At 39.8% G+C, this 26,891-nt stretch overlaps 1 protein-coding gene across 1 annotated transcript in view; it reads left to right on the forward strand.

The window, feature by feature from the left end:
* The window catches only part of CELF2 (CUGBP Elav-like family member 2), a 378,952-nt gene that overhangs the window by 303,831 nt on the left and 48,230 nt on the right, over positions 1–26,891 (forward strand). The window contains exons 6-9 of the mRNA XM_013128049.3: positions 7,374–7,508; positions 17,988–18,067; positions 22,980–23,138; positions 24,522–24,585. Coding sequence (XP_012983503.1) covers positions 7,374–7,508; positions 17,988–18,067; positions 22,980–23,138; positions 24,522–24,585 — 438 coding nt within the window. The remainder of the gene's footprint in view (positions 1–7,373; positions 7,509–17,987; positions 18,068–22,979; positions 23,139–24,521; positions 24,586–26,891) is intronic.

Genomic DNA, 26,891 nt, shown 5'->3' on the forward strand with positions numbered 1-26,891 from the left:
GGCCCACATAATCAGAGCCGGTTCCTCCAACAGGCATCTTTGCACCTCATTAATTAGTAATCAGGGCAGAAGCCGTGCACTTAGAGATCTACATACCTGCAAATGTAAATGATGATTGGGCTCTAAATCTCTCCACAAGGCTTTTTTAAGGCTTCTCTTTCTATTTTTTTTTGTCTGATTGTAGTGCATCCCATTTTCAGGCTTCTCCAAGGATTATAAAGTTTGGAAGGAAATAAAAACTTCGCGTTATGCTGGGTTTCCTATTATGACAGCTCTCTCAAATGCAGCAAATTAGAGCCATTACCCATTTGTAACAGTGGTGCTGTCTCATGAGTTGAGTTTAGCAGTGATTTCTTGCTGTGTTTGAATGCTCAGAAGAGAGGCCAAGGCACCTGCATGGACAGAAAGACCAAACTTTTCAGGTCCCACTATGCTCAAGGAAAATTTTGCTGTTGAGATCCAAACTCCCCTCCCTAGTATTTACTGTGCTTGCAGTAGGCATAGTTTTCCCTGCAGTACGGGAACATTGGCCTGGACCCTCTGAACTGTGCATAGCCCCTATTAATTCTTCCTTGAAAGACAAATCTCACCTTAAGTTCCTTGGCAAAGTAGAAAAATAAGAGGCGATGGGCCAAAATTGACTCTCAGTGAGTTACTTGTTTGTTGCCTGAAGTTTTTATTCCTAAGGGAGATTGAACATATTGGCAAAGCACTATTGGGAATTGTGCAAATTCTGTATTGCTCTTAGGTCCTCACTGCTTCTGTTAGACTGGGGTTATCCCTGTGGTACTCCTGCCTGCACTGCGCTATTCCTAGTGTGACAGTCAGGAAGGATTGCGTATTTTTGCCTTTCCTCCCATTTCTTTCTTATTTTGGAGAAAACACATTGACAGATCAAAGGTAGAAGTTGTCAAATTAAATGCCTTTCTAAATTTAGACTCCTGGCAGGTGTAGGTACTTCTGGGGGTGGTGAACTCTTCTTTTTTAATAACTGGGGAAACAGAAGGCAAGCTAAAACCATAATGATGCTAGCAATGGTACAGCTCAGAAGAACAGGACATAGGCGCAGGGTCCATGGAGGAGGTGAGAGCTTGCAAACAGCTTGGAGAGCAAAAAGAGAAAGAAAAGCAGTATGGAGAATGTGGAGGCCTGTTTGGTACATATTTCCCATATGCTTCAGGCTATACATCTGAGGAGGTATATTATCTGTGCCAAGTTTACAGCAAATTGTAAACTGTACCTCTTCAACCAGATTGGTAAATTCAAAGGGGAAAAGAAAGAAGGCATGCTGAAATATCTTGTTTTTCATGATCTTTGGTGTTTGAGCTTTTGAGGAATGGTTGAAACCCTTTGATTTCTGAGCAGTGTTTCTCAAGTTTCAAAGAGGTTGAAGAAATTCTCGTGGTCAGAATTTCCAGATAGCTTGTGGAATGTTATGTAGGAGAGTTTGAACACTCATTACAATTCTGAGCTTGCACATATTTGTGAATTGAGAGACCTGACCAAGGTCCACAGGGAGGATGAGAGGTCTCCTAATTCTTTTGTACACAAGTTTACAAACATCATTTGCTGTGAGATAAGATGTCCCCTTGCATAAAAGTTTGAATTAGTACCAGGACTGAATGCTCCTCCTTCTCCATCACTATTCCAGTCTTTACATGTATGCATCATTTCAGAAGCCTGTCCCTTAGCACAAAAGGCCAAGGCCACCTTGTGGAAAATGGGAGATTGGTATGGAAGAGGCACCTTCTGCACACATTTGACTGTGCCTGGGCACTTCTGCAGGATTGGGAGTTCATTAGCAACCTTAAGATCTCTTTCCTTCTGGATAGGAACTGCTTGATCTTACACAATCATCTCCATACCTTCCCTACATACAGTCATGTGTCTGAGTTATCTGTCTGCTTGTGCAGATGAAGCAAAGCTTAATTTGTTCCACCGAGTGTTTAGCAGCTAGAGTTGATGGGGAAAGACTTTCCTTTAAATCTAATTAATTTGTCTACCCAGAAGGATTCTGAAAATGCTTTTATTGTTCAGAAATGCAACATCCCTGAAAGATTTTCAGATGATGAATTTTGCAGTGTGTCTTGATCTGATCACCCATTAGGTCTGGTCTGACCACCCTTATATAGGTGGTTAGGGTGGCTAGGTGGATATTTCAAGCTGTCTACAAAGTCTTGGTTAAGGGTTGTCTGGAGAAAAGCATGGTTTCAAGACTCTGAAGGCTCCACTATTGCTATATTCATCCTGACTGTTAACCATGCAGAGTATTTGTCTGTTTAAGGATATTTTCCTTTCTTCATACATAGGTGGTTCCTGACTTTAGTGCAGAAAAGCGCATAAACACATCTGTAGCCAATAATATGCTATAATTTAGCAAATACTTAGATGTGTCTTGGATCAAGATTTGAATACAGTCGATACCTTCAAGCACATATCCCATGAACAGTTGTCCTGGGTTCACAACAGCCTTTATTAAGTGGACCAAAGCATCACCATTTCTGGGAAAATGACAAAATTCTCTATTAAAAAAAAAAAGGAGGAAGTTGTAGCTGAGTAATTTAAATTTTATTTCTATTTTATTAGTGAAAACTTGAAAAAAAAATTTGAAATTCCAAGTGGCACAACTTTGCCGCTTTGGAGTGAGTAATTAAATGCCATATGTTAGCGCTAACACATAGCAAAGTTGATAATTAATGCAGGCAGCTCCGGATCCAGGTGTGACTTTGACAGATTGTCTGCAAGGGGTTTTCACAGGCTTACAAATAGGGATAAAAAGTCTGTTTTCCCCCTTCCCTTCTGGATGGAAAAGAAAAACAACACAAACACAAAAATCCAAAACAACCAAAAAAAACCCTTTATACATGATTAACTGTTTCTTGATTTGCTCAAAAGAGAAGGCGACTTCTGGATGGAAAATGCACTCTGAGACTGCAGTGCTCAAATATGTGTAATAATGGGTTATAATTCTGATTTTTTCAGGACAGAGTTTTGGGGTTTAGAAGAAAGCGAATGGAAGCTTGTTGAATCTTCAGGGAGGATTCCCATGCTTATTACAGGGTTTAATTCCTTTGTACCATTCAGAAAACAATCTACTCCCTTATTCTCCTGGGCTAGCACAAGCAATCTAACCCAGCCTGCAAGAAGGGCTCATTTCTGAAGCAAATTGAGTACAGCTAAAAAATTAGACCCTTCAGGATGTTATTCTGCAAGTTGGATGTAGTGCTGTCAGAAGGCAGGAGGCTCAGATTTAAAAAAGCACAGATAACCTTTGATGGTTAACGTAGCACTCTGCATTCTGACACTATGCTTAGGCATAGTGATTGCAGAGCTAGTCTTGATGGCGTTGTGAGATCAGCTCGTTTTAAAATAGACCCCAACACTCAGTTGCTGTGTTCAGGTGAAAGATTCCCACCCAAATACATCAGGTTTAGCACTGGAAGTGTAACACTAACTGCCCTGGCAGCATAGCTAATCTGTGTTTATAATGTCTTTGGGTGGATTACAAATAAACCCATAATTCAAGACAATGGGCAGCTTCACACCTTTCTTCATGTAGCTGGAATTTAAGACCTGGCTGCTCCTGCTCCATCAATGAGGGGTACTCAGCCACCCCATCCTGCTGGCTGCTTACGGATAGTTGTATCTACTTCATGCCCCCAGAGGTGCAAAACAGCCAGAAAGTACAATTAGGCCTAGGAACAAGGTTAAAAAAGAATAATAGCAAATGCTTGTAAAAATATTTTCATTAATTTTATGGATTTTGAATTACTGAAACCTACCTCTAGTGTGGGAGAATTATCAAGCAACATCAAAATGGTTATGAGATGTGTGCATACAGACCTTTGTGCCCTGTTATCCTTCCCCCCAGCCATCTCCTTTGCCTGCTGTCATTGCTCACAGTACTCACAGCTCCCAAGCTTTGTCCAATCCCCCAGAGCTCATTTATTGTTCCTGCAGCTGGAGCTCAAGACATCCATAGGTTACCATGTTGACCAGCTTTTGGGAGCTGACTGGAAGGTAACAGCCCTGTCTCCTGTCAATAGCAAGGAAGAGACTCGCATGTAAAAAGCCATCCCATCTTACTGAGAGAGGCAAGATCAGTTACTCTTTGGAGGAGCTCTTGGTGATGACAGCAGCCAACTGATAACGTTTTAGCTGAGTCTAAAACTGGCCATCTAAATGTAGATGACTGAAGTTAGGCAAGATGGCTTTGTACTACCATCATTTCTCCAAACAGCAATGGATAGTGCCTTTTCCAATCTCAGTGCCTTGTTTGCATGTGTTTAATGTTGAGCTCCTCATTTTAGTGTATGGGAGCAACCAAACACACACACAAATCGGCAGGCTTGTCTATTAAAAGGGAGGTTTGCTAACCTCTAAATATGTTTGACTCATGCTTCTTGCAGTCTGTTGTGTATTTGATTCTAAAGCCATGCCTGCATGGCAGGTAAGAATTCATTTTAGAAGGAGAGAAGTGTCTGACCAGAAATGTAGAAACAAATCCAGACAACCAGTCTTGCAGAGGTAAAAAAGCATTTCTTTTTCTGCATGAGAATATGTTGTTAAAAGCTCTTTCAGCCTAATAATATCAGATGTTCTATCAGATGGAGTGAAAACCTGTCATCTTGATCCTGACAGTTGTCCCTTTAAATGTATTTTATGCTGGGCCCCTAGCCAAAAAAAAGAATAGCAATTTTCTTAAGCTTCAACAGTGATCAGGAATGACTAATAGTACTGAATGCAGAGCACGTCATCATATCAATATGTTTTCTGTACTCTGAGCATTCTTTGTGAAATCTGCATTTTTAAGATGTACAGTACACGGGAGCTGGATGTTTAATTCACTATAAAATCACCCTCAAGCTTCAAACCTGCAAATCATGTTAGTTAAATGGCATATTTATAGGTTTACTAGCGAAACTGAAGGAGGCCGGTGGGGAGTTTTTCTTCTGCTACTCTTTGGAAAATTAAAACAAAGCCTTCCTGTTTGCATTTCATTTCTTTTGAATCTCCATGTGAATCTCTTTGGCTTGAATCTTTGTCCTTGCACGTAAGCGGGACCCAAGGTACTTCCAAGTCATTTGTCCAACGTGGCCAGTAGCTGTTTTTGAGCATTGGGATCTAGTCACTCTTAGGGTAGACCTGCACACTGTATTTCACACCTAAAATCAACCCAAATTTGAATGGCTGATACTAGCTGATTCACAGGTAAAAGAAGTTCATAACACAAAGCAGAAGGCAATGCTTGGACCCATGCTTGGCACCAAGGCTTCCTCCAGCCTGACCTTAGTGTGTGGTAAGGAGAAATCCATACCTGGAAGTCCAGCTGGGTCCTCATGCCCTTTTCTGCACCCTGGCCATAGTGTGTGGCTGTTGTAGAGGGTACAGGCTGGCCAGGGGCCTTTCTCCAAGAGATTACTCAAGGCAATATAGGAACTGCAGGCAGCCAAGAAACAGGCATCCTTTCACCAGCAAAAGTGACTACCTAGACTCTCCTGTGTCTGTGAGCAAGGCGAATCAGTTTAGCCATCCTTAAAATAATTAGCAGCATCAGGGCGAATCGTATCTTATGAATCAGGTGTAAAGTTTCATTGTGAGACATAAATATATATTTATATATACCCCCTATATAAATCCCATCTGGCAGGTCTTATCTGCAGTTCCACGTATTCAGCTCCAGATCCGTGTATAACTGGCTCATCCCATGCATTCATCGTTTGTTAACCCTTTCTGGAGGGTTAACCTGCATGTGGAATCTCAATATGAAGTGTGAATGAAAATGTTGAGTCCTGAGGATTCTCTGCTGAAGAATATTTCTTCTCCTGGGGGTTAGATTCACGCCAGTTTTCTTGCAAGCTTGTAGAGGGAGATGCTTGGATTGCAGGGGCTGGTGTCTGGTTTGGATTCTGAAAAACGCAGTCTTGGTGTTTGCTTGCATAAAAGCTACAAATACCTTTTAAAGTCAGCAATTCTAAGGAAGAAAAATCATTTCAAGGGCCTCTCATGATCAATAAACATGAACCTCTTCTTTTTATTGTTGGAATTATTAAATGCACTTAAAGTGTTGAAGTATAACACAAATAAAACGCTGTGAAAATGGACGCTGTTTCTTATTCCTCAGCTGCAATTTATTCCGTATGACAAACTTGCACAAATAAAGCGGAGAGAGTTGGGGAGCAAGAGAAGATTCATTATATTCTTTTCTTTTTTTGTAAGCTCAGAAATGAAAATACTTCATTACAAAAATAATTTGCACAATAATAGAAATAAGTAAGTGCACTGCAGACTCTCTGGAGTAAAGCTTTCCTTCTCTTTGCTTCCTGCAAACTCTGACAGTCTGCTCATTAACAGTGAATTGGATTTACATGCCATTTCAAGAGAAGAAGAAAGCAGTGCTGTATACAGTATTATACAGTAGCATAATAAGCACTCAGGTTTTTGGTTGGAGGATTTTTTAGATGGGAGGGTGCATTTTTAAGTCTTTTCAGGGTGATTTCAGTCTTTATGATCTATTCCATTTTTTACAAGAGTCTACACAGCTTTAGACCCATAAATTTGAGTTTGATTAACAGGACTGCATGTGTCCTGGTGCAGCAGTCCAGCTTTTGCAATTCTGGTGACAATGCAGGCAGGAAATACTCTATCGATGCTTCAGGTAAAGCACCTTTTTTCATGGGGTTTTGCAAACTCAGCATCAGTATGAATCAAAGGGTGTTAAAGTGATGCCCTGGAATATGCCTTGTGTCCTCCTGAAGGGGAAAGGGCTGTGCAGACTGAAATAAATGCAGGGAATCTTAATGCATTTTTTCTTCTTTCCAGAGCAGTCATTACACATCTGCCTTTTGAGTACCATTGCATTAAGTTGGCTGAAATTGAAAGCTCAGATAGAAGCTGCTCTCTCAAAACATTCCTCAGGAATCTTTTTCATTAGCTCGTATCACTACACGCACAATCCCTTCTTTGCCCTCACCCCCGTCATGATTTCTTTCATACCGGATGGAGGTGAGGGGATTTATCTGAATTAGAGTCTATGCAAAGATGTCTTTAAAAGTCTCTCTAACAGAGGATGCTTTTTTCTTAGGAGCTGTGATGGGGAGGCATATGCAGAATGACTAAGGCAGCCAATTACTCCTTTATATAAACAGCAAGCACCACTAGAAAAAGGAGAGAGAGAAAGAAAAATGAGAGACTTCGGGTGGGGGAGGAAGGAGGGAAGGGAGGTTGTAAGTATAAAGTGTTTGCCTTAGGACTTGTCTTCAGTTACAGAGCCAGGCTCACATGACTGGAGCTTGGTTTGATGTGGTAATGAAGCATTGATCACAGGAAAAAGATGAAATGGCCTTTGCTCATTCATTATTTTTATCTTCTAGCTGTGGAAGACAGAAAATTGTTCATAGGAATGGTTTCGAAGAAGTGTAATGAGAATGATATCAGGGTGATGTTTTCTCCGTTCGGCCAGATAGAAGAATGCCGAATCCTTCGGGGACCGGATGGGCTGAGCAGAGGTGAGTGTGCAGTCTGTAAAGTCTCTTTCCTTAAGTACTAATTGGGAGCTATATGTCACAGCCAAGGTAGGCACAGCCGCTGTCTGCAGCTAGAGGTTACGCTGTAATACGTCCCACGTGATGAAGGTATCCACATGAACTTTTCACAGTGGCTGAAATTATCACCTTTTATTTCCAGTGTCAGAAAGGTCTCGGTGCCAGCATATTAACTTGTGTTATCACCCTGTTTGTCAGCTGGAAAGGTTCCTTTGCACGCTGAGAAAACACCCTCAGTTTTCTGCTCTCACAAAATCAAAGATCCTTCCCTGACCCCATTTCTGCTTTGTAGCATAAGGCCAAAAAAAGAAAAAGGACTGTAAAGACTGAAGGCATACAGGGTCACGGGAACTGGCCCACATTGTAGCACTATCTCCTCCATTCCTGTGTTTTCTATAGCTATATGCAAAACATAGGTCTGCTGTAACTGAGAAACAAAAAGGTTAGCTTGAACTGAGCTTTGCCTAGACAAAAGTTTATGAGTTTTTAAGTCTCGTGCCTCTATCCCAACCCCAAAACTATGACAGAGGTGTTAAGCAGCACCACCAAGAATAGTCACGGAGCTGACCTGAGCTTTGGAAACGACTGGCAGCACAGACTTCCATAGCCTTTTGAGTGCAAAAGTGCCTTTTGGGGCACTCTGAAAACATTGAAAAGAAAAATCAATGTACATTGATGACCCAGGCTGAATATTAACTCCATGGTATATGGACCTGAAATTATTCTCAGAGCGTGAACCTTCTCAAAAAGTCAGTTCCAGGTGGTGCTGAGTGGATAAGAAAATAGTGATAGTCCCGTCTGTCAGTTTGAAGGACGCTGTGGCCACAGCCATTTAACAGCATGGGAAGTGAAGTAGTTTCAAGCATGGAGCTGTGAAAGCATCGCTTTTATTCCTATAGAAAAAGAAAAGAAAAACTAGAAAGCACAGTTTATGCATTTTATTACATTTTCAAAAGGCATGGAAAAAATAATAGTACTCATTTTGCATATAGGCATAGGTATAGATGCAAATACTTTTGTATCTACGTGTTTTCAGAAGCCGATAGCATCTGCAGTATTTTGTGCAACAATCTGTGCATGGGGTTTTTTTCTTGTGTGCAGCCCAGCTTCTTTAAAACACAACTTTCAGCAGGGGAAGTTGCAGGTATTCCTATATTTCATGGCACTGCATGAAAGTACTTGCTGTACTACTTGTGAATAATAAGGGCTTCTTGAAAAGATGCTCTGACAATATATAGGAAGCCCCCAAGAAAATGATGCACTTTCATGGATGTTTAATCTGCATCCCAAAACTTTTGGAGCAGTCCCTTCAGGCAAGGAGAGCCCTGGGATCATGGCTTTTGCCTTGGGGAAGTCAGGGGGAAAGGTCTGAGATTGGTTCCTGCAGCTCAGTAATGAATGTTAACTGATGGAGTCGAATGCTGTCATTATTTTTCTAGACCTAACACTGAGGCAAAACAAATATTTCTGATTTTTACTTGATTTTATTTCATAAGTAACACAGAGAAGGGTTGATGGAAGACACAGTGGGAAGGAGCTAAGTAACTGCTGAAATAACAACATCTGGGCATCATACGTTTGAGCCCCAAAAAGATTTAACTGACTCCTCAGCATCACCCATCAAAGAAATGGATCTTTTCTGGGATCCATAGGAATCCCACTGCATACTTGTTTTTATTCAACAGACATTGGGCATAGTATTAGCATAGAAAAGCTAATTATGAAATCTAAGTTACAAAATCTAAGAGGGTAAGTGAGGTTGGTGGGGTAGTTCTGTTGTAAATACCCACCTCATGATAATCAGAAGCTGAGATTTTAAGCCATGTCACCAATGTATGAGGCAGGGCAGTGTTGTCTGCTGCCCAGCAGAGCTGTAGAGTTAATGTGCTGCTCTCTCTTGCTGGAGGCTGAAGATCTCAGTCCAGGTAGGTCACACAGCAGCAGTCATAGCAGAGCTGCCGCTGGGGTTTATTTCGGTCACAATCACGACTGATATTCTATCATGCCCACATGCATCATGCCTTGTTAAACTTGAATTGCTTTCTACACACCCATGTTCACACTTCAAAATGAGTTCAGCTGTGCCATCCAGGTTTGCAGGCAGATGTTTATCAGCTTCACAAAACCACCACTCCATGAGAGAAGGCAAAGTGTTGGGAAAATGGTTGATATTGCAGTTGAAATGAAAAGTGCTAAGGGAGATTTGCAGCGGAGGGAGCTTGGCTGGAAAAGCACAGGGTGAAAAGCTGCTTCTCAAGACAAGAGGGAGAATTTATGTGGTTAAGTCTTTGTAACCAGTTCCAATACTTAATGAGTTTTAATTCATGTTACGGTTTCCAAGATGTTAATTCCCTTTGCCACAAACAGTATTTGTTTTCCCAGCATCCATCCGGATGCACTTTCCTCCTAGACACAGAGGGGTGAATGAAAAATAGTCACTGTCTTAGGAAAACACTGTCCTCACCATGCCAGAGCCTTTGGGAACTCTCAGTGCTCACAGCAGCGCAATGGAAATAAGGTCCAATAAACTCTATTTGGCATCTCTTTTCAGTTGTATAACAAGTGCACATCATGGTATCATGGACAAAAAGAGCTTGAAAAGTATATTCATTAGTATTTATGCCAACTTTTGAGCTTTTTTAAAGGGTTCAGGCAAATAATCTTTATTACCAGCAATTGCAAGGAATAGTTTTGGGTTACACAGCTCAGTAGAACAGTTTTGGTTTCTGATGGTTGTTTTTTAATAGTGGAGAGTAAAAAGGTTTCAGTTGACTTTTAGGTCATGTCTACACTACAGCAGCGACCTTGCCACTCGTATAGTAGCAGTCTGCTGTCAGCTCCTAGGCAAGAGGTAGGGTTGTAGTGTACCACATGGCTTCAGTAGAAAGGAGAAATCCCGTCCTGTGGTGTCAAGGGAAAATGTAACACTCTGTGATGAGTGTGATATGAGTGTTACGGTAAAGAGAGAAACGGAGAGAGATTGAGCTGGTTGTTTCTATCATAGTTTCTAGCCAAGAACTGGCAGAACTTTAATAAAGTCACACTCATTGCTGTCACTACTGATAATGGACTATCAGCATTTCCACTTCAAATTCCTGTTGTCAACTGTTTGAAACTCATCTGTAAAATGAGACTAAAATTATGATACAAAGCTCCAGTGGTGAAGCAGTGTATTTAAAGAAACTGAGATGTCTGGGGTTTTTTCCCACTGTTGTTCATTCCTGCATCTAAGAAATAATTGTTTCTATCTGTAACTTAAGTTCCAGCCAGCTCCAAGAAATAGGCATCAACCAAAAGGCATTGACTTCCGAAGGCTCGGGGATAGTCCCCGTGAAATTAGTTGGCTGGCAGAGAGTAAATCCTAGCTGTGAAAGGTATTAAAAAATAGAAATACCCTGTTGGCTATAGAGAGAAGGAAAACAGGGACTCAGCAGACATGGAGGCTGGCCTTGGCTGTAGCAGGGTTCATGGGACTGTCTGAAGAAGCTTGCCACTGCCTGTACTATGTTCATTATTCAAAGAGAAGGATTCAGCCTGCAGGGTTGTTTAATCCTGCACTTTTTCTGAAGAGCTAAGTATGCTTTACAGAAATTCATGACTGTGATATCATGTGCTAAGCTTCATTATCATGAAAAAGCAGAAGTGAACTGCCTCAGATGATTAAGATTTTAAATCACTTATTGTAAAGGGCTTAAGGAAACTTTCAGACCTCCTGACTCCTAGCACTACGTAGAGTCCACAGTGACCACAGATGCCAACACAGACAGCTGTGCAATGACAGCTGGAGTGCACAAAAATAGCCAGAAATACTGAGGTTCGATCTGTAGCTGTGCCACTGATGTGCTGTACTGACTGTAGGTGAGTTGGTCTCTCATCATCTCCCTTTTGTCCCATTCCTTAAAATGAGGACAGCAATTCTCCTCTACCTTTGTAAAATGCTTTTTTTTTAGATCAGTGGATCAAAATCTCTGTATCACTCAAGGAATTATTGCCATCCATAATGACGATAAAAAAAATCCTCTTATCCTTATCACAGGAGCACCACACAGCAAATTATTCCACTGTATTGCTAAGTGAAGATTTATATAACAGATACCAGAAAGAAGTCAACTGGGTTAATAGCATGCACTGAAAAAACCTGCTAATAACATGTACAGATGGTTGGATATACCATGAAAAATGTGGAAAACTCAAAATGTATATTTTTGCATCTTCTAGGCTCCTGATTATATGATTTTTTTAACAAAACATCACTAGGCACATGGGACAAGTGAACATTTTGCAGACATTGATTATAAGGATTCTTTTTCTTTCTTTCTTTGCTTAATAGGAAGATTTCATTTAGAAATGGCATGGAGAGTTATACCATGAGAGCTACACCATGGTCAGGCAATTTAATTCCATTAAAATCCCTTCATAACTTTCAGATTCTGTGTTTTCTTGATTAATTAATAAAAGAAAATGAGTATTTCTATCCTAATTAATTGCAGTGAAGGGTAGATGAGGAGGTTTTATGACTGTTTGTTTTTCCTTATGGATACTTATTGCTCCTTTCTGAGCTAAAGTAATGTGAAGTGCCAGCCATGGAAACAGCCTGGATTAGGGGCCACCTTCTGACTTGTGTATCAGTAAGTGATGGAAAACAAGGACAGTGGAAGTGCTGTATCCTTAGTAGCTTTTCAGAAGCACTTCCGTGTCTTATTTCTTTTGCTGTAATGTGGTAACATTTTAAGTTTTTCCAATCATTATGGCACATTTAATTTTCTTTTTCCCCTGCTGAGACTCTTTTGAAGCTGGGAAGGCAAAACGCATCCAAGTGACCAGTGTCTCTGCTGGCCTTTGGCCAGTAGCTACATCTCAGCTTTCCATTACTGCAGCTTTGCAGCAATCCCTCCCCAGAGGGAAGTCTGAAATGAAATCATTGACAAGAGTTTTTATTCCAGCAAGAGGGTCATCGAGGCACTGTTAAGAGAATGTGGTCTTTGGTTCCTGTTTGAGTCTTGGTTTGTGTGAATTCCACTTACTGAAGGCTGTGCTTTGCAGTGTGGTTAATTGACTGTCCAATTAGAAATGCTTCGAGGGAACCATGAACTTCAGGAAATTTAAAATCTATAACCTGTCATCTGGTCGATAGTCAAGAGAAGTGAGTAAAGCAGAAGAGCTGAGGCATGTTTGCAGGACGTGCCTCTCATTACCTTTATGGGTCTGATATGCATAAAGAGCTTCACTGTGACTTTCTTAAAATGGTTTGCTTCAGGCTGAGTTGTTGCACTTGGTCTCAGACCTGTCATTGTGTCTCTTAAGCAATACCTAATGACCAAATGTCTGTACAATAAACAATTTGATGTCTTAATTTGGAGCTGAAATGTGTTTTAAGCACTGAGACAGATTTTTGAGTGATGTCTTCATTAGAAGGCTGTTTCCCAGGCTGTTCCTTCCTTCAGACTGTGCTACATTAACACAGCATAGAATAGGGAAAGTCTACTTTGCAACCTCAGCTAGAAATATTTTAACACAACTAGAGCTTATTTTTATCACGCTTCCATTTCCATAGCTTTTTATTTGAGCCTTATCTTTTCTTTAAATAGAGGCTTTCATCTCAGAGGATCCCAAATGCTTCTTGCAGGAGTATTTTGGCAGCTTTTCACTATTGTTTCTTAAGAGAAATGGAAGAAAAGCCTTGTTTACAGTGAACCATTTGCATCACCAGCTGCGCAGCCACCATACGTAGTACTGCGATTGCTCAGATGACTTTGAAAATCTCTTGAGCCTCCTTTTGTATCCAAAGGGTGACTGTGCATTTATTTTCTTTATAATTGATTACATCTGCCTTTCTTTCATCTCCAGAACTTTAAAGCATTGGGTTTTAACCTCCATTTTTAACTATAGGCCTGATTCAAACATGTCTAGGGCTTTTGCATCCCCCTTTGGCTTCATTGAGGGTTTGGAGGCTTTAATATCTCTGGTAGACCATGGTAGGTTTATGTGGGAGGTTTATTGTGTAGGTATGAAATCAAACCCCTTACCTTGAGTCTTCCATAGTTGAAAATGTTCTACTTCACTTGAGGTTCCCAAGTATTGATGTTGTGTTGGACTGTGCATGAACTGCTGACTGAACATTTCAAAACAGTCTGTGAAAGCCTGAGCTGAGAAGGATCAAGTGAAGTGGGAGCTGAAATGGGGCAATGCTGAGCTTTAGAAGTATTTCAAATAGTTAAGTTTCTCAAGCAGCAAGCCTGAGGTTTGGGATGGCACAGGTTGAGAAGGGAGCTTGACAAATTCACAGTGACTGCAAAATCCCCTTTCAGTTGGATGGGAGTAAGGACCAACACCGTGAGTTTAGATGTTCTCTCAGCCAAGATGGTGAACGTGACAATGTGCTCTGGAGCATCTTTGGTGACAGGGCTGGGTGCCTGCCTCTGATCATGCCTGCAGGAAGAAATCACTTCAAGCAACCTTTCCCCAGTCAATCATTTATCTGGTGCAGGGGATGAGAAGGCAGCCTTGGAGAAACAACTCAAACTCTTCAGCTTCTTTTCTCCCTCCCTTTTTGTCTCTCTTAGTGATCCCTGACATTTTGAAACCAGAAGCGATAAATAATTGCAAGGTGACTTGCAGGTTGGCTGTATTTACAAAAGGATTTTTGTTTTTCTTTGTGGTTAGCTAGCTGCTAGTACAAAACAAAGCAATTTCAAGGCATTACCTATAGAAATATCCCTCTCTCCACGTTTTCTCTCTCAAATTGCTCCATAGCTCCAGTAAGAAAGGAGTAATTGAAATATCGGGACTCAGTATGGTAGAACAGTAATAGTTTGCTTGTAGCTATTGGTCCAGAAGACCTCGGCCCACAGCACTATAATCAGTGCACTGTTTCATAAGATGAGGTAAGAGGCCATGAAAATCTTCCTTGTTTCCTTGCACCACGAGGCATGAAATGTGATTAGTCCTGTCCTCGTATAATTGTGATTTACAGTCTTAAGCTGGCAGTGTGTTCCCAGAAGACCACCTGTATTCATGAGATACAGTGAGTGACAGTATGCTGAAAAGGGTTTTCCCAAACTCTCAGAAACTGCCTCAACAAGAGTACAGGATGGTTCAGGCAGAGCTCATCCAGCTTAAAACAGCTGAAATCCAGTGTCCTTAGACACCAACTTCTGATTAAATTCCAGGTGCCCAGCAAAACTGTTCTCCTAAAGTGTGTATGTAACCTATATAGGAAGATAAAGGTACTGTCATTGACTGTAGCACAGAATACAGGCATCTCAGCAGTACAGCTTTTCTGAATATCTAAATTATATATGGAAGTTGAGTGATGGAGTTAAGTGGACTGAATCCTATGATATAGGCTTAGCTCCCCTCTGGTGTGGCAGTCATGAAGCAGAGTCCCATGGTTCACACATAATAAAGTATATAGGATCCCATGGTTCACACATAATAAAATATATGTGCACACACAATAAGTATACAAATTTTGTGTGTGAGTGTCCAGGTTTGGTAGCTGTAAAAATAACCCTTGGGTGCAAATAAATGTAACAAAGGTGGAAAGATGGTTAAATGAGCTAGGATTTATTTGGATGGTTACAACTGAAGGTCTAGGTTTTCAAATAATTTAGAAATAAGGTTTTCTACTGATTTTTCACCATGGTTATTGAGTCAAATGGAGTATTTACTGTGCAAATGGCCAATGTCTATCAGTGGGAAATGACCTGCTGACTGGACGTAACAAGGGGATCTAACCTTATAGCCTCTGGCTGGCAAAGCTTAATTAAAATGCAGTCCCCTCTTCTCTGTGGAATGCTGTTTCCAAATGCTCATATTGAAGCTGCATAACCTCATTCATCAGGCATTCCCCTTGCCTGGAGAACAAGTTTCTGTCAAATGGGTAGTTTGCTAAATGGCACTTTACAGAGATCTGCTATGAAGGTCTTTGCCTCCACGACAAAGACAGCGGGATCCATGCAAATGGCTTTGGGCTGGGGAATGAGACAGGAGGTTTTGCAGTACTTTTGGGCACTGAAAGGCCCCAGCAACTGAGCTTTGTGGTCAAAAAGAGAAAAAGCTTAAGGGAGGGTAGAGACAGTCTGCTTTATCTTGAGGGGAGTGCAGCTTTATTTCTCTGCTGATACACATTCCTTTTGAGACCTGCTAATTGCAACATCTCTCAGTAAGTTACTTACAGCAGTACTGCTGGGTAGAAATTGTGATAAATGCATAAACTGTGTCTTATTGATTTTTGTTGACATTTTACATGCTTCTTATGCATTCAAAACCTCCGTTCAGTAATTGTCACTATGGTACACACTCCTGGATAATGAGAGCGAAAGAAGTGAATGAAGCAGTTTCTTGACCATTATAAACAATATTATTCAGGGCTCTGTATGGGGTTTCTTGCCTGCCCTCCAGTATATCTCTGTTTGTGCTCATCCCCCATTGAATTTGCAAGACAAGCAATGAAAACCCTTGGTGTTATTTCCTTTGTTAATGATAATAACAGAAATGTTATAGAGATTACTTTGAGACTGATGGTAAATTTGGGCCTCTTTAATTTTAGTGCACAGCAGCAATATGGAATCTAGCAGAGGTACTGTAGTTTATTTACCCTTATACTGCACATTTTGTCAAGATTGCTGTACAGAAAGCTGTTTTGTTACATCATTTGCTTTGACAGAAATTTGTTGCTGAATAAGAACAATATAGCAACATGTCGTGTGGCTAAACACTAGTAAGTCTTCACCAGCTGTTACATTACCTAAGAAATACATAGAGTTACAACAATGCCGTGGAGTTTGTGTAAAAGAAATCTGACTTCTGATGTTATGATGCTCACCTGTCAGAGGTACATAAGCAGCTTAGGATCTTTTGTATCAAGGGCCTCTACATTAAAGAGAAAAAAAATACAGTACTGCATGATGCAAAAATGCATTGACTTTATTTTCATGACTAGATGTAGTGCTTTTGGGTAATGATCAGGCATTGCTTTCTCTTACTGTTGTTTGATTAAGATGTGAATACAGTCTTGACTTGATAATCTCACCAGATACACACGGAGCAAAAAAAGAAAAGGTATTTTATGCCTCCAATTGATTTGCATAAACCAAACAATCTGTTGCTTGTTGGATTGCAAAATGGTTTCTTTTGCCCATTGGCCACAGGGCAACAATATTGTATTTTTGATGCCAGAATGTAGCTTTCATGCATTAGCTCTAAAATGACAATATGCTTTAGCCTCTCAGTGCTTAGATTTGCTTCATTTGGAAATCTTTTAAGTAGTAATAATAATAATGTTTTGAGGAAATTGAGTGGAACACTAAATTATTCTCTGAAACCTAAGTTCAAACTGTGCAAGGCTAAGGGAGCTGAAAATCAATGCACTTTTAAAGTCATTAGAGATCACAAGTGAAATAAGTCTGTGTTGCTTTAGCTAAGCTTTTAGTGTGCCATGGTATTATTACAAAATCAGCCTGAATCTGCATTAATTTCACAGTCTTTTTCTTTAAGATGCCCAGGGGGGCATGAAGAATAAAACGTAAATCTCAGAAGGCAATGTTTTTATTAGTCGAAAGGGCCGTGAGTCATGCACTGAGAAAGCTGACCTGTACCATGCCCAGTACAGGTATGACTGACAATAGTAAGAGGCTGAAAAAATAGCCTATGCCTTAGCCTACTGGCTTTTCATTGTGATTTAAAAAGCTGAGGAGGAAAAAAAAAAGCTAATTTTCAGTTTATTTGTGCTTCAGAATTGTTCAAGCTGGGGTTGGCTTTCATAGATCAAAGAATTAAACTTGTACCTAGAACTTGGAGAAACAAAAATCATAGAGAGTTTTTTTTCAATCTGTTATTTTCTTAAATGTTGAGATTCCACCTACATTACTGAATTTTGTCTGAGTCTTTTCACACTTAGTTGCAGGCTGCACAGTGGAGTTTTTCTCATCCTTATTTGTATGGTTGTTCTTGATGCATCACGGAAATATGTGGCATTATGGACTCCTCTATTAAATTCCCAGTTCAGCTGTCAGTGATGCCAGTCATTTATTCACTATCCACAATTTACCTGCACAAAAGCCATAGCAAGCAATTGTTAATGCGTGGTCTGAATAGACTAAACTATGCAATCCAAAGGCTACATAAAAGCCTTCCTTATTTAAAACCCTGTGGCTAAAGAATGAAAACAAGAAAATAAAATGAAAAAAAGGGGAACAAAATAAGGAAAAAAAACCTTTCCTCTCACCCATCCCCACCTAATTTTTTTTCTTTCATCTATGGTCAGATTAGCAAGTCAGCACTGTCGATAAATAAACTAGAGAAGTTGTTTATTTTTATGTACTACTGAGAACAGTGTCGTCTTGTGGCCGTTCTCGTAGACTGTGTTGGTTTAACAAGCGTCCAACCCTTTTGTCTTGTTGTTTTTTGTCTTTCCTGCTCCCTGTCCCCTTGTTCCCACAGGCTGTGCGTTTGTCACATTTTCTACAAGGGCAATGGCACAGAATGCAATCAAAGCCATGCACCAGTCTCAGACCATGGAGGTACAGTACTGTATCATTTGCCCTTTCTTTGTTTTCTTTGTGCAAATGATTGCGAATGGTAAAGCCATGCTCTCCTGGATCAGATCAGACACATGACAATCACAGATTTAAACTTTTTACCAACTCACTCTACCTGTCTTTGGAAAGCTTATTTTTTCATGATGACCTGAAAGCGCACAATAACGTTGCTGTGTGGTATCCAAACACAGCGCTTGATTCTGTTTTCAGTGGCATTCAGCAGAGAATAACAATGCTGTGAATACCGCTCCTCAGTCATACTCAGAGAATATCCGATGAGTAAATTGTCTTTAATTTTAACACACACACACATACCCCTGAAGAAAAATCTTAAGTCCCTTTTAAATAGATTTTTAAGTGCTGTGGTTTGCACTGCTCTGACAAAAAGCTCGAGAGGTTTAACCTGGCCACGCTGAGTTACTAGTGCATGCGTTTTTCTGCAAATAGAATCTCTTTTTAAGTTAATATAATTTCTCCTCCTTCATGTAGCCAATAAAAATGTTAATGATGACAGAGCATATCAAAGTGTGGCACTTCCTGCAGAGCACCGTTGTGCCTGCCTCCTCGCAAGCAACGCTCTTTATTTCCTTCCAAACTGCCTCTACGGCCTCGTATTTTATCATGACGAGCAACAGGAAACTTTAAACCTGTTCACTTAATGTGACTGTAGCTGCAGGCGAACAGGACGTTCATTGGAGTGGTTACCGAATGCCACGGCTTGTCTGGCAATCTCAAAACTTTTTTCAGTCTGTGATTTGTGTCATGGTCTCTCAGAATTTTGCACAAAAAACCCGCACAAGTATGAAGTCTTTACTTACTCTGGATCTTGTAGCTTATCATTGGAGAGTGCATGTTATACTGTATTATGTATACTGTATCTTCGTGTAGTGATGATTTTCTCAGAGGTGGCATTGATGTTATGTGCACTTGTTTCTTTTTTCTTTTTCTTTATTTTTTCCTTATTTCTTTTATTTTTCACCAGGATCTTTCCATTTTATTTTATCTTTTATTTTTCTCAGTGATTTTTCTTTGCAATGCTCTAGTCTCCCAAAGCATGCTGGGTGCTAAACAATCATTATTGCGTCATGTCGTTGAGCTGCTTTGTGTAATGAGCCAAGGGGGGACACCAAGGGTGGGAGGGTGGATAGAGGAGAACAAGAAGAAGCTTAAAAATCAAGCCAGTGCATGAAAATGTCACTAACTGTTTCCTGTATACTACAAGTAATGATATTGGCATTGCAAAGCTATTGTCTTTCCAAACATCACGTTTGAATTTGGTTGAGCTTCTTTTATAATTGATGTGTTTTCTTTTCAGTGCAATGCATTTTTAGACCCTGAGTATACAGTTTTAGATGAGAATGTGCCAATGAGATGAGAATAATTGAAATGATCTTTACTAGAAAGCTGCTGTTACACAGTCTATGCAGTCTGACAGTATATTGTAAAAAAACTGCCACTTTGAGTCTCTGAAATAATACTCATAGTAATTTGTCTGCCATGCACTGCTCCATTAATTCAGACCTATATGTTTTGCTGGGTTTGATTCCAAGTAAAAAGGAAATGTTTATTGATAATACTGTCTTTTACCTATATTTTCCATGTGTTTTAATGTATTTTTCTGCCTAGCAAAATTAATTTTGCACAGCTCTACTTCAGAAGATTGTAAAATTAAAGAGATATTACCTCCCAGACAAATTCTCTCATTCTTCTGTCGTATGCAGTACCCAAAAGAGACTACATTTTGATATTATACTCCTGTTGACATTAGTTCTATAAAATAGCTACTCTTAGATCAAAATACATCTCAAAACCTTTAGAGACATCAGCAATGAGATCTCCAAATTGGCCAGGTGATTCCAAATAGTTTGCACTGTAAGCATTTGGGTCTTTGTGACAGTTGAGCATGGGCTTAGAGTCCCTTCGTGGAGACAAGCAGTTCATCCTCCAGCTCCATGGGTGAGGGACTCGACAGAGTCTGTACCTCTTGTCTTGATGACACAGAGGAAAATATGAAGGCAGCACCAGCTGCTGGAAAGAAAACAGCTCTGAATGGCATGGAGATACCAAGCTATTAAACGAGGAAGGGAGATGCACCTTGTGTATGGGATGGGAGCTTCCTCTCAAGATAGAAAATAGAAAAGCATAAACCAAAGTCACCCTTTAAGGGGAAAAAAAAAGAAATCGCTCACTTTTGCCAAGACTCTCCTAGTAAAAAATTAATTCAGGTTATCTAGTGTTAAATCTCAACTCTCAACCTGAACCAGTGGTCCTTGACACTTCTGTTTCATGTGTTTTTTGCAAACAAAAGTGGACTGGGGACAACATGTAGTACACAATTACATCTCAACCCAATTACTGCAGAGGGGTTTTTTTTCTTCTGATTTCATTATTTTCAGTTCTTTGGCACACATCATTGACCACGATGAATTTTCAAAGAAAGAACAATGGGGATGTTAAATACAGATGAACATGTCTCACAGAATAATGAATTTTCTTATTACTCTTTCCACCTGACTTTCTGACCTGGTTAAATCAACTGATTTTAAAAACATAATTGCTGCTCTACAGTTTTTGCTCTTCTGTCTCATTTCTGTGGAGGTTTTTTCGTTTGAGGCATTCAAATGCAGCACCAGTAGAAGACACTAATTTGTTATCACGGAGTAAATTTGATGCAACAATAACAATCCTTTTCTTATAGAGAGCCACTTGCTACATATAATTTCAGTCTTCAGAATGTTTGCTTTCTTGGAAATGATGAAGTGATGAAATATAGAACAGGCAGCAAAAAATGAATAATAGATTCATAAATTGCAGAGATATTGTTTTTATACAATTTACTGACATTTAAGCATTCATAAATAAGATGTCAGCTGTAGTGTTGAGTGCTGAGCTGCTGAATCAAGAACTAGAATAGCCATATAATCTTTCTTCCTTTGAAATTAATTTCTCTTTCTTTGGAAGTACACTTGGTTCTCCTGTACACCTAGGTAGAAGTCAGGAAGTTCTGGTTGGTATTAGCTCAGTGCTACCAAACCTCATATTGAATAGGAACAGCTTGAATTTTTTACTGGCAAAACCAGAACTTCTTTCACACCCTTTACCACCTCCATCCTTTTTCTTCCTGTTTTTAAGGGTCTCTTGGTTTTAATATTAGTATAAAAATCACTAGGGAGAGGTAATTGTGTAACAAGCCACCTCCTTCGTAATCTTTATTTGATTGCTGGAGTGGCACGTATCTCCTTTCTTCCTCACTGAAACATGGAAAGACATTTTTACAATGAATTGCATGGGAAGGGCGTTGGAGGTGGAATAATGAATCACAAGTAGTGATTTTCCTAAGATAATTCTAAAGGAACAGCATTGATGGGAGATCTTTATCCGAGAGATATTATTATTGTGGTTTATTTCATCATTTCATCTGTTGATTGTGAATATTCTTATCATTTGTCCTGGTGTGAAGTTCCTCAGAGGAAAGGCACACAGCTGCTGTTTCTAAGAGATAGAGGGCAGGACCTTTCCTGAAGATGTTCACAGTGTTGGGAGAGCAGCCATGGGAAGAGATTAAGTATAACCCTACTCCACATGCCATGCTGCACACTTTGGCTAAACCACTGCTGTGTTTTTTGGGCTTGAGTCACCTTTCACTCCTGCCATTGTGTTCAGATTGAAGTTAGACAAGAAATTAGTATAACAAAGCATTGTGGGTGGAGGGAAGTTATTCATTGGATCCTATGAAGTTGGAAAAGAGTATGAAATGGATTGACAGTTTCTGTGACTAACAAAATGCTTGAATTAATTTGAAGAACTGAATCATTGCAGTATATAGTTTGCTCCCTTGATGTGGAAAATATGAACATTTGAAAGGTTAAAATATGGAAAAAAAATTAAAAAGAAAAAAAATAGAATGAAAGCAAGAGACATCTTTTATATTCATGTCTCATTCTCTCAGTGACTTTGCTCAGGAATACCCAATTTGAAGTCCAAGGGAAATATCCAGCTTACCTCAAAAGCCATCCTGATCCATGACTTCCTGCTTCTTCTCAAGGGTCCCTCAGACATGGGTGAGGAGTAGGCTGCAGACCAGATCTCTGGTTCTTTCTTACAGCTTCCCTGTTTCCTAAGATGTCTTACAGCCCTCCCATATCATGTAACAAGAAACTCATAGAAGTGATAGAAGAAATTGTGTCAATCAGGAATGGTCTGCTATCACCAGAACTAGTCATTTTTGGTCTGCATCTTGCCCTTTGTTCACACCTCAAGGGTGCTTGATGCAAAGCGTGCATGGGAGCAGATGGCAGGTGGGTGAATTGTCCTAGCAAGCATCACCCTTTGTGCTCGCTTCGGACTGGGGGTCCTTGATACAAAAAGGACCAGCAACCTGCTAATGATGGGCACTGGAGTAAATCTGTTGCTCACAGTCTATTTACATGAGGTACACAAGCCAGCTGCACCGAGCGTGGCCAGACGATGGTGGCAGGGAGGTGTTGGCTGTGTGGTCCTTGGCAGCAGGGAGGTTGGATGCCTCTCCCTTTGGCGATGCCTTGAAAACAGACTGCAGATAAAGCATCACGTCCATCTCATCAGCTGTGAAGCTTAATTAAAGAGGACTGGTACACTTTGCTGTCTCTGGCAGCAATTTTGATAGCTGGAAGGGAAAGAGAGCCTGAGGAAAGGTGCTTTGTAAAAAGAACTGGGGAATCAATAATTTCTCCATAGCTTTTTTTTCCTAAGAAGCTGAAAATCTTAGTCCTTGAGGTATGCGAATCACAAAGAGAGGGTGAGCGATCAGGTCACGCCATTGCCAGTGGCCCTATGGGACATGGCTGAACACACAATGTGAGGGTGACTTGGTGTGATTTAACGCGTCTGTCTTTCCCCATCTGTTTAACCACAGGGCTGCTCTTCGCCAATTGTGGTGAAGTTTGCTGATACCCAAAAGGACAAGGAGCAGCGGCGTTTGCAGCAGCAGTTGGCACAGCAGATGCAACAGCTCAATACTGCCACTTGGGGAAACCTCACAGGTCTTGGAGGACTCACACCACAGTATCTAGCTGTAAGTTCATTTCAGACACGGTGGCTGTATTATACTGCATTTATTTTAGAACCACAGTAGATCAGCTATAAACTATATATGAACTCCCTGCAATAAATTGCAAAGTCCTCCAGGATATGTAGAATGTCTTCTATATAAAAAACTCTGTATGTTTATCATATGGTCTAAAAATAAATACCAAGGAACAGTAATTGAATAAACCTTTCAAGATGTGTCAGTGCTGTCCAAGACGAGCATTTAAAGTTGACTCGTGGTGCAAAATGAAGCTTTATTCCATTAGTTTTATTGTTCTTTTGAATGTTAGAGTCTGGTTTTTATAGCTGGAATAAAATTTAAGTTCTTCCTTAGGGGAGGACACATAGGCAGCTGAACACCGTAAAGGCCATATCTATATAGTGCAGCCTTGAAACTAGAATATTGTGGCTGAATCCACTAATTTTCCACATTTTCATTTAGAAATGGTCCTGTCAATGCTGAACATGCATGGTTCACACTACCTCATACAGAAAATGAAGACGTCAGGGGAAAGCCAGTTGCTTTCTCATAGATTTAAAATAGTGTTTTCTTTGGTCCATTTGTTAGATGAGAAAGAGGTGCTAGGTGCTGGCCCTGTTGGAGAAACCTGAAATCCACAGCACGTTTCTTAGCCTGGATGGCCAAGAGAGAGACTCTCTGCACTTGAGAGGGGGCCTCTGCCTTTTATGACTCTGTTTTGGATGATTTTGAAGTTCCTGATGGTTCCGAGTTAGACAAATAGATGTGTCCAGATGTATATGTACTGTGTATGTGTAAATACATCATTTGTATGCATACAATGCTTTGGTACAGTGATATAATTATAAACAGCAATTTACCCACCAATTAAAGATATATGTTAGTTCTGAAGTAGGCTAATTAATACTCAGGTAGGCTAAATTGTTATATACGAATACCAGTCTGATGAATATCTGTGTGCTTGATTCATAAAGATAATAAAAAACCCCATAGAATTCAGGAGGGTGGGGGAGAATGGACCGTGATTGACAGAGATGAGTTATGGTAACTACTAGACTACAGAGGGTTGTAATTAGTCACACTATGTTGGTTTAAATAGATTTAACACCTGGTTGTTAAAAAGAATAAATTGATTAATTGTTTTAAAGCAGCCATGTTATTGAGTTTCCCTTGTGTCTCTGTGTTTCTTAATAGAGATTAGACATTAATATGGATTTACAGCATTGACTCTAGGGATGTTCTTTCCAACAATAGACAGAAGCAAGAGACTATATAAATGTAAAGGAAAGCATAAATACTCCAAATGTGAAATGATGGCTCATTTTAGTTTTATCTTCATTTGTTACATTAATGTCAGATAGATTGCTGTGTTGTGTTGTTAATTTGCAGCTTCTGCAGCAGGCAACTTCCTCCAGTAACTTGGGTGCCTTCAGCGGCATTCAGCAAATGGCCGGTGAGTTAAAAACCATTTCATTTTGTTCCAGCTATGTTTTGTATTCTTAAGCTATTGAATTCTGTACCTCTAATAATCACATTGTCGGGGGTGGAGGGCTGTGTTGTGTATTAAATGTGACAGATGTATTGGCAGGGGACAGCTCGCAGTTCAACGTCAATAGAAACACTTTCTCCCCTCTTTCAGAAACTGAAATTAAACTCAGTGCTCCCAGGTTGTGCAAACAGTTTGTCTTGCATTAGTCACCTGCCATTTGTCCAAAGTAACCGATTGTAAATTGCAGGAGAGCTTTTAGTCCCTGCTGCCATATCCTACCCTATGAAAAGTGCCAGTAAAGCAACAGCAGGATTACATTCTGATTTCCAGTGAGATTTCTGTGTCCTGAAAAATCAAATTAATGGCAGCCTTCAAACATTTTAATAATAGGTGGTGAGTAAAAATGTTCTGACCTTTTTAATGAAACCCAAGATTATAGGCCTACCTTCAGTAGGAATTTTCAAGCTCCTTTAATAATCATGGAAAATTAACTGGGTGCCTTTTTGACTGTGGAACCCTAGTTGACAAAATTACACAACAGAAGATTTTATGTAAAAGTATAATCTTTAGTCTGGAGGATAATAAAGAAAGAGGGGGAAAAAATCAAAGTGTGAGCGGATTTGAAAGCCAGCTAGTTGGAGGGTTTCTTAGTAATGAGCTGTGTGCCAGTAGTAACTGATGTGTAGTGATTAGCAAAAGGTCACTCCCACTGTGTGACCTACCATGCTGATACCCTAACTTAACATGATGCTAGAGAAGGCAGCATGTGCAGTAAATCAGAGCACAGATGCACATTATGCCTGCCGCGAGAAACTGTTAAAAAGCTTTTTTTCTTGTTAGAGAGGGGAAAAAAAAGGAAGCACAAAACCCCTAAATTGCTACATTAGTTTATTTTAATCATGAACCCACTGAATCAATGAAATACAACATTGTGCTTGCTTAATCATCACAAAACAAGAGCTTAAATATTCAGAAGTCTTTATGAACACCCTTTTCCCGGTTTTCTTTTAATCCTGGTCTTTTTCTTCTTTTGGTTCTGCTTTGAATGAATCCTGAAATACTTTAACAAGTATAGATACACCACACTGTATAGCTATACCCCACAGGTATTCTTTGCTCAATCGTTATATTATGCCATTATTGCAGTGGCATCAGAAGCTAATGTGAACCTGCTGTCTGACAATATAAATTGGCCTACAGATGACAATATCTCTGAATTATTCTCTCTTCCTCAGACCTGCTGGCAGTGCTTGCTGGTTCTATTATGTTACACTTGCAATCTAGCTTTTTTTTTCATGGAAAAAAAATGTATTTTAATATGATAAACAGAACAGAGCGGTTCAGTAACAGTTTTATCCTCGGCTGTTTTGGAAGTGGATTTTAGCTCCGAGGTTGTGTTTTCATATTTTCATATATGGTTAGGTCTACAAAATGAAAAGAAGAGACACTGAGGAAAAATAATGTGAGATCCATTGTATTGTGTACATCTTAGAAGTTACGTGTTGCCACTGTCAGTGTAGATTCTCACTGTCAGTGTAGATTCTCACTGTCAGTGTAGATTCAGCTTCATCTTCAACTGTGTTGAATCTAAGAATTTCAGTCAAGTAACATCAGGATGGGCTCTCAATCCAGGATGTGATTTATTCCATGAAAACCACATGGTCTTGAGTCTAGTAGAAAGTCATTTTAAGAAGTCATAGTGGCATATCATTGTTACTTGAGCAATATACCTCCGTGACTACAGATTAGATTGCTAATGCACTTGTCAATGGGATAATTTAATGACTGATTGCCTCTTATAGAAAACATGTACTTTTTATCTTATATTCATCTTATCAAAACAGCTTGAAGTTTACTCCTTTCCCCAAAACAGGTAACTCTTAAACCTTTATGTTCAAGGTAAAATTAGTGATGCTCTACGTGAATTAGCTGCTCTATGTGAAAGAACCAAACTAAGCACTATTTCATTGTTAGGATTAAGAGTTCATGTCCTTCCCTCAGAAATCATGCAGTACTGTGCAATGCAGTGCATCTAGTGTTAGAGATTTTTATATTATGCTTTGTGAAAGGAACAACAAATAGTCCTGTATCTGCAGCAAGACCTTGCATGACCTGCTGAAGCCATCCTGGAATGTTTTTAAAGGCCTAGAGTTTTCTAATTTAAGCTGTATACATTAATTTCACAAGAATGAATCTAATATGTATTTCTGTACTGCATATATCTCACCTATCAATATAATATTTCAAGGTGAGGAATAAAATCTAGACAC

The sequence above is a fragment of the Melopsittacus undulatus genome, chromosome 5, assembly GCF_012275295.1.
Source record: "Melopsittacus undulatus isolate bMelUnd1 chromosome 5, bMelUnd1.mat.Z, whole genome shotgun sequence".
NCBI lineage: Eukaryota > Metazoa > Chordata > Aves > Psittaciformes > Psittaculidae > Melopsittacus > Melopsittacus undulatus.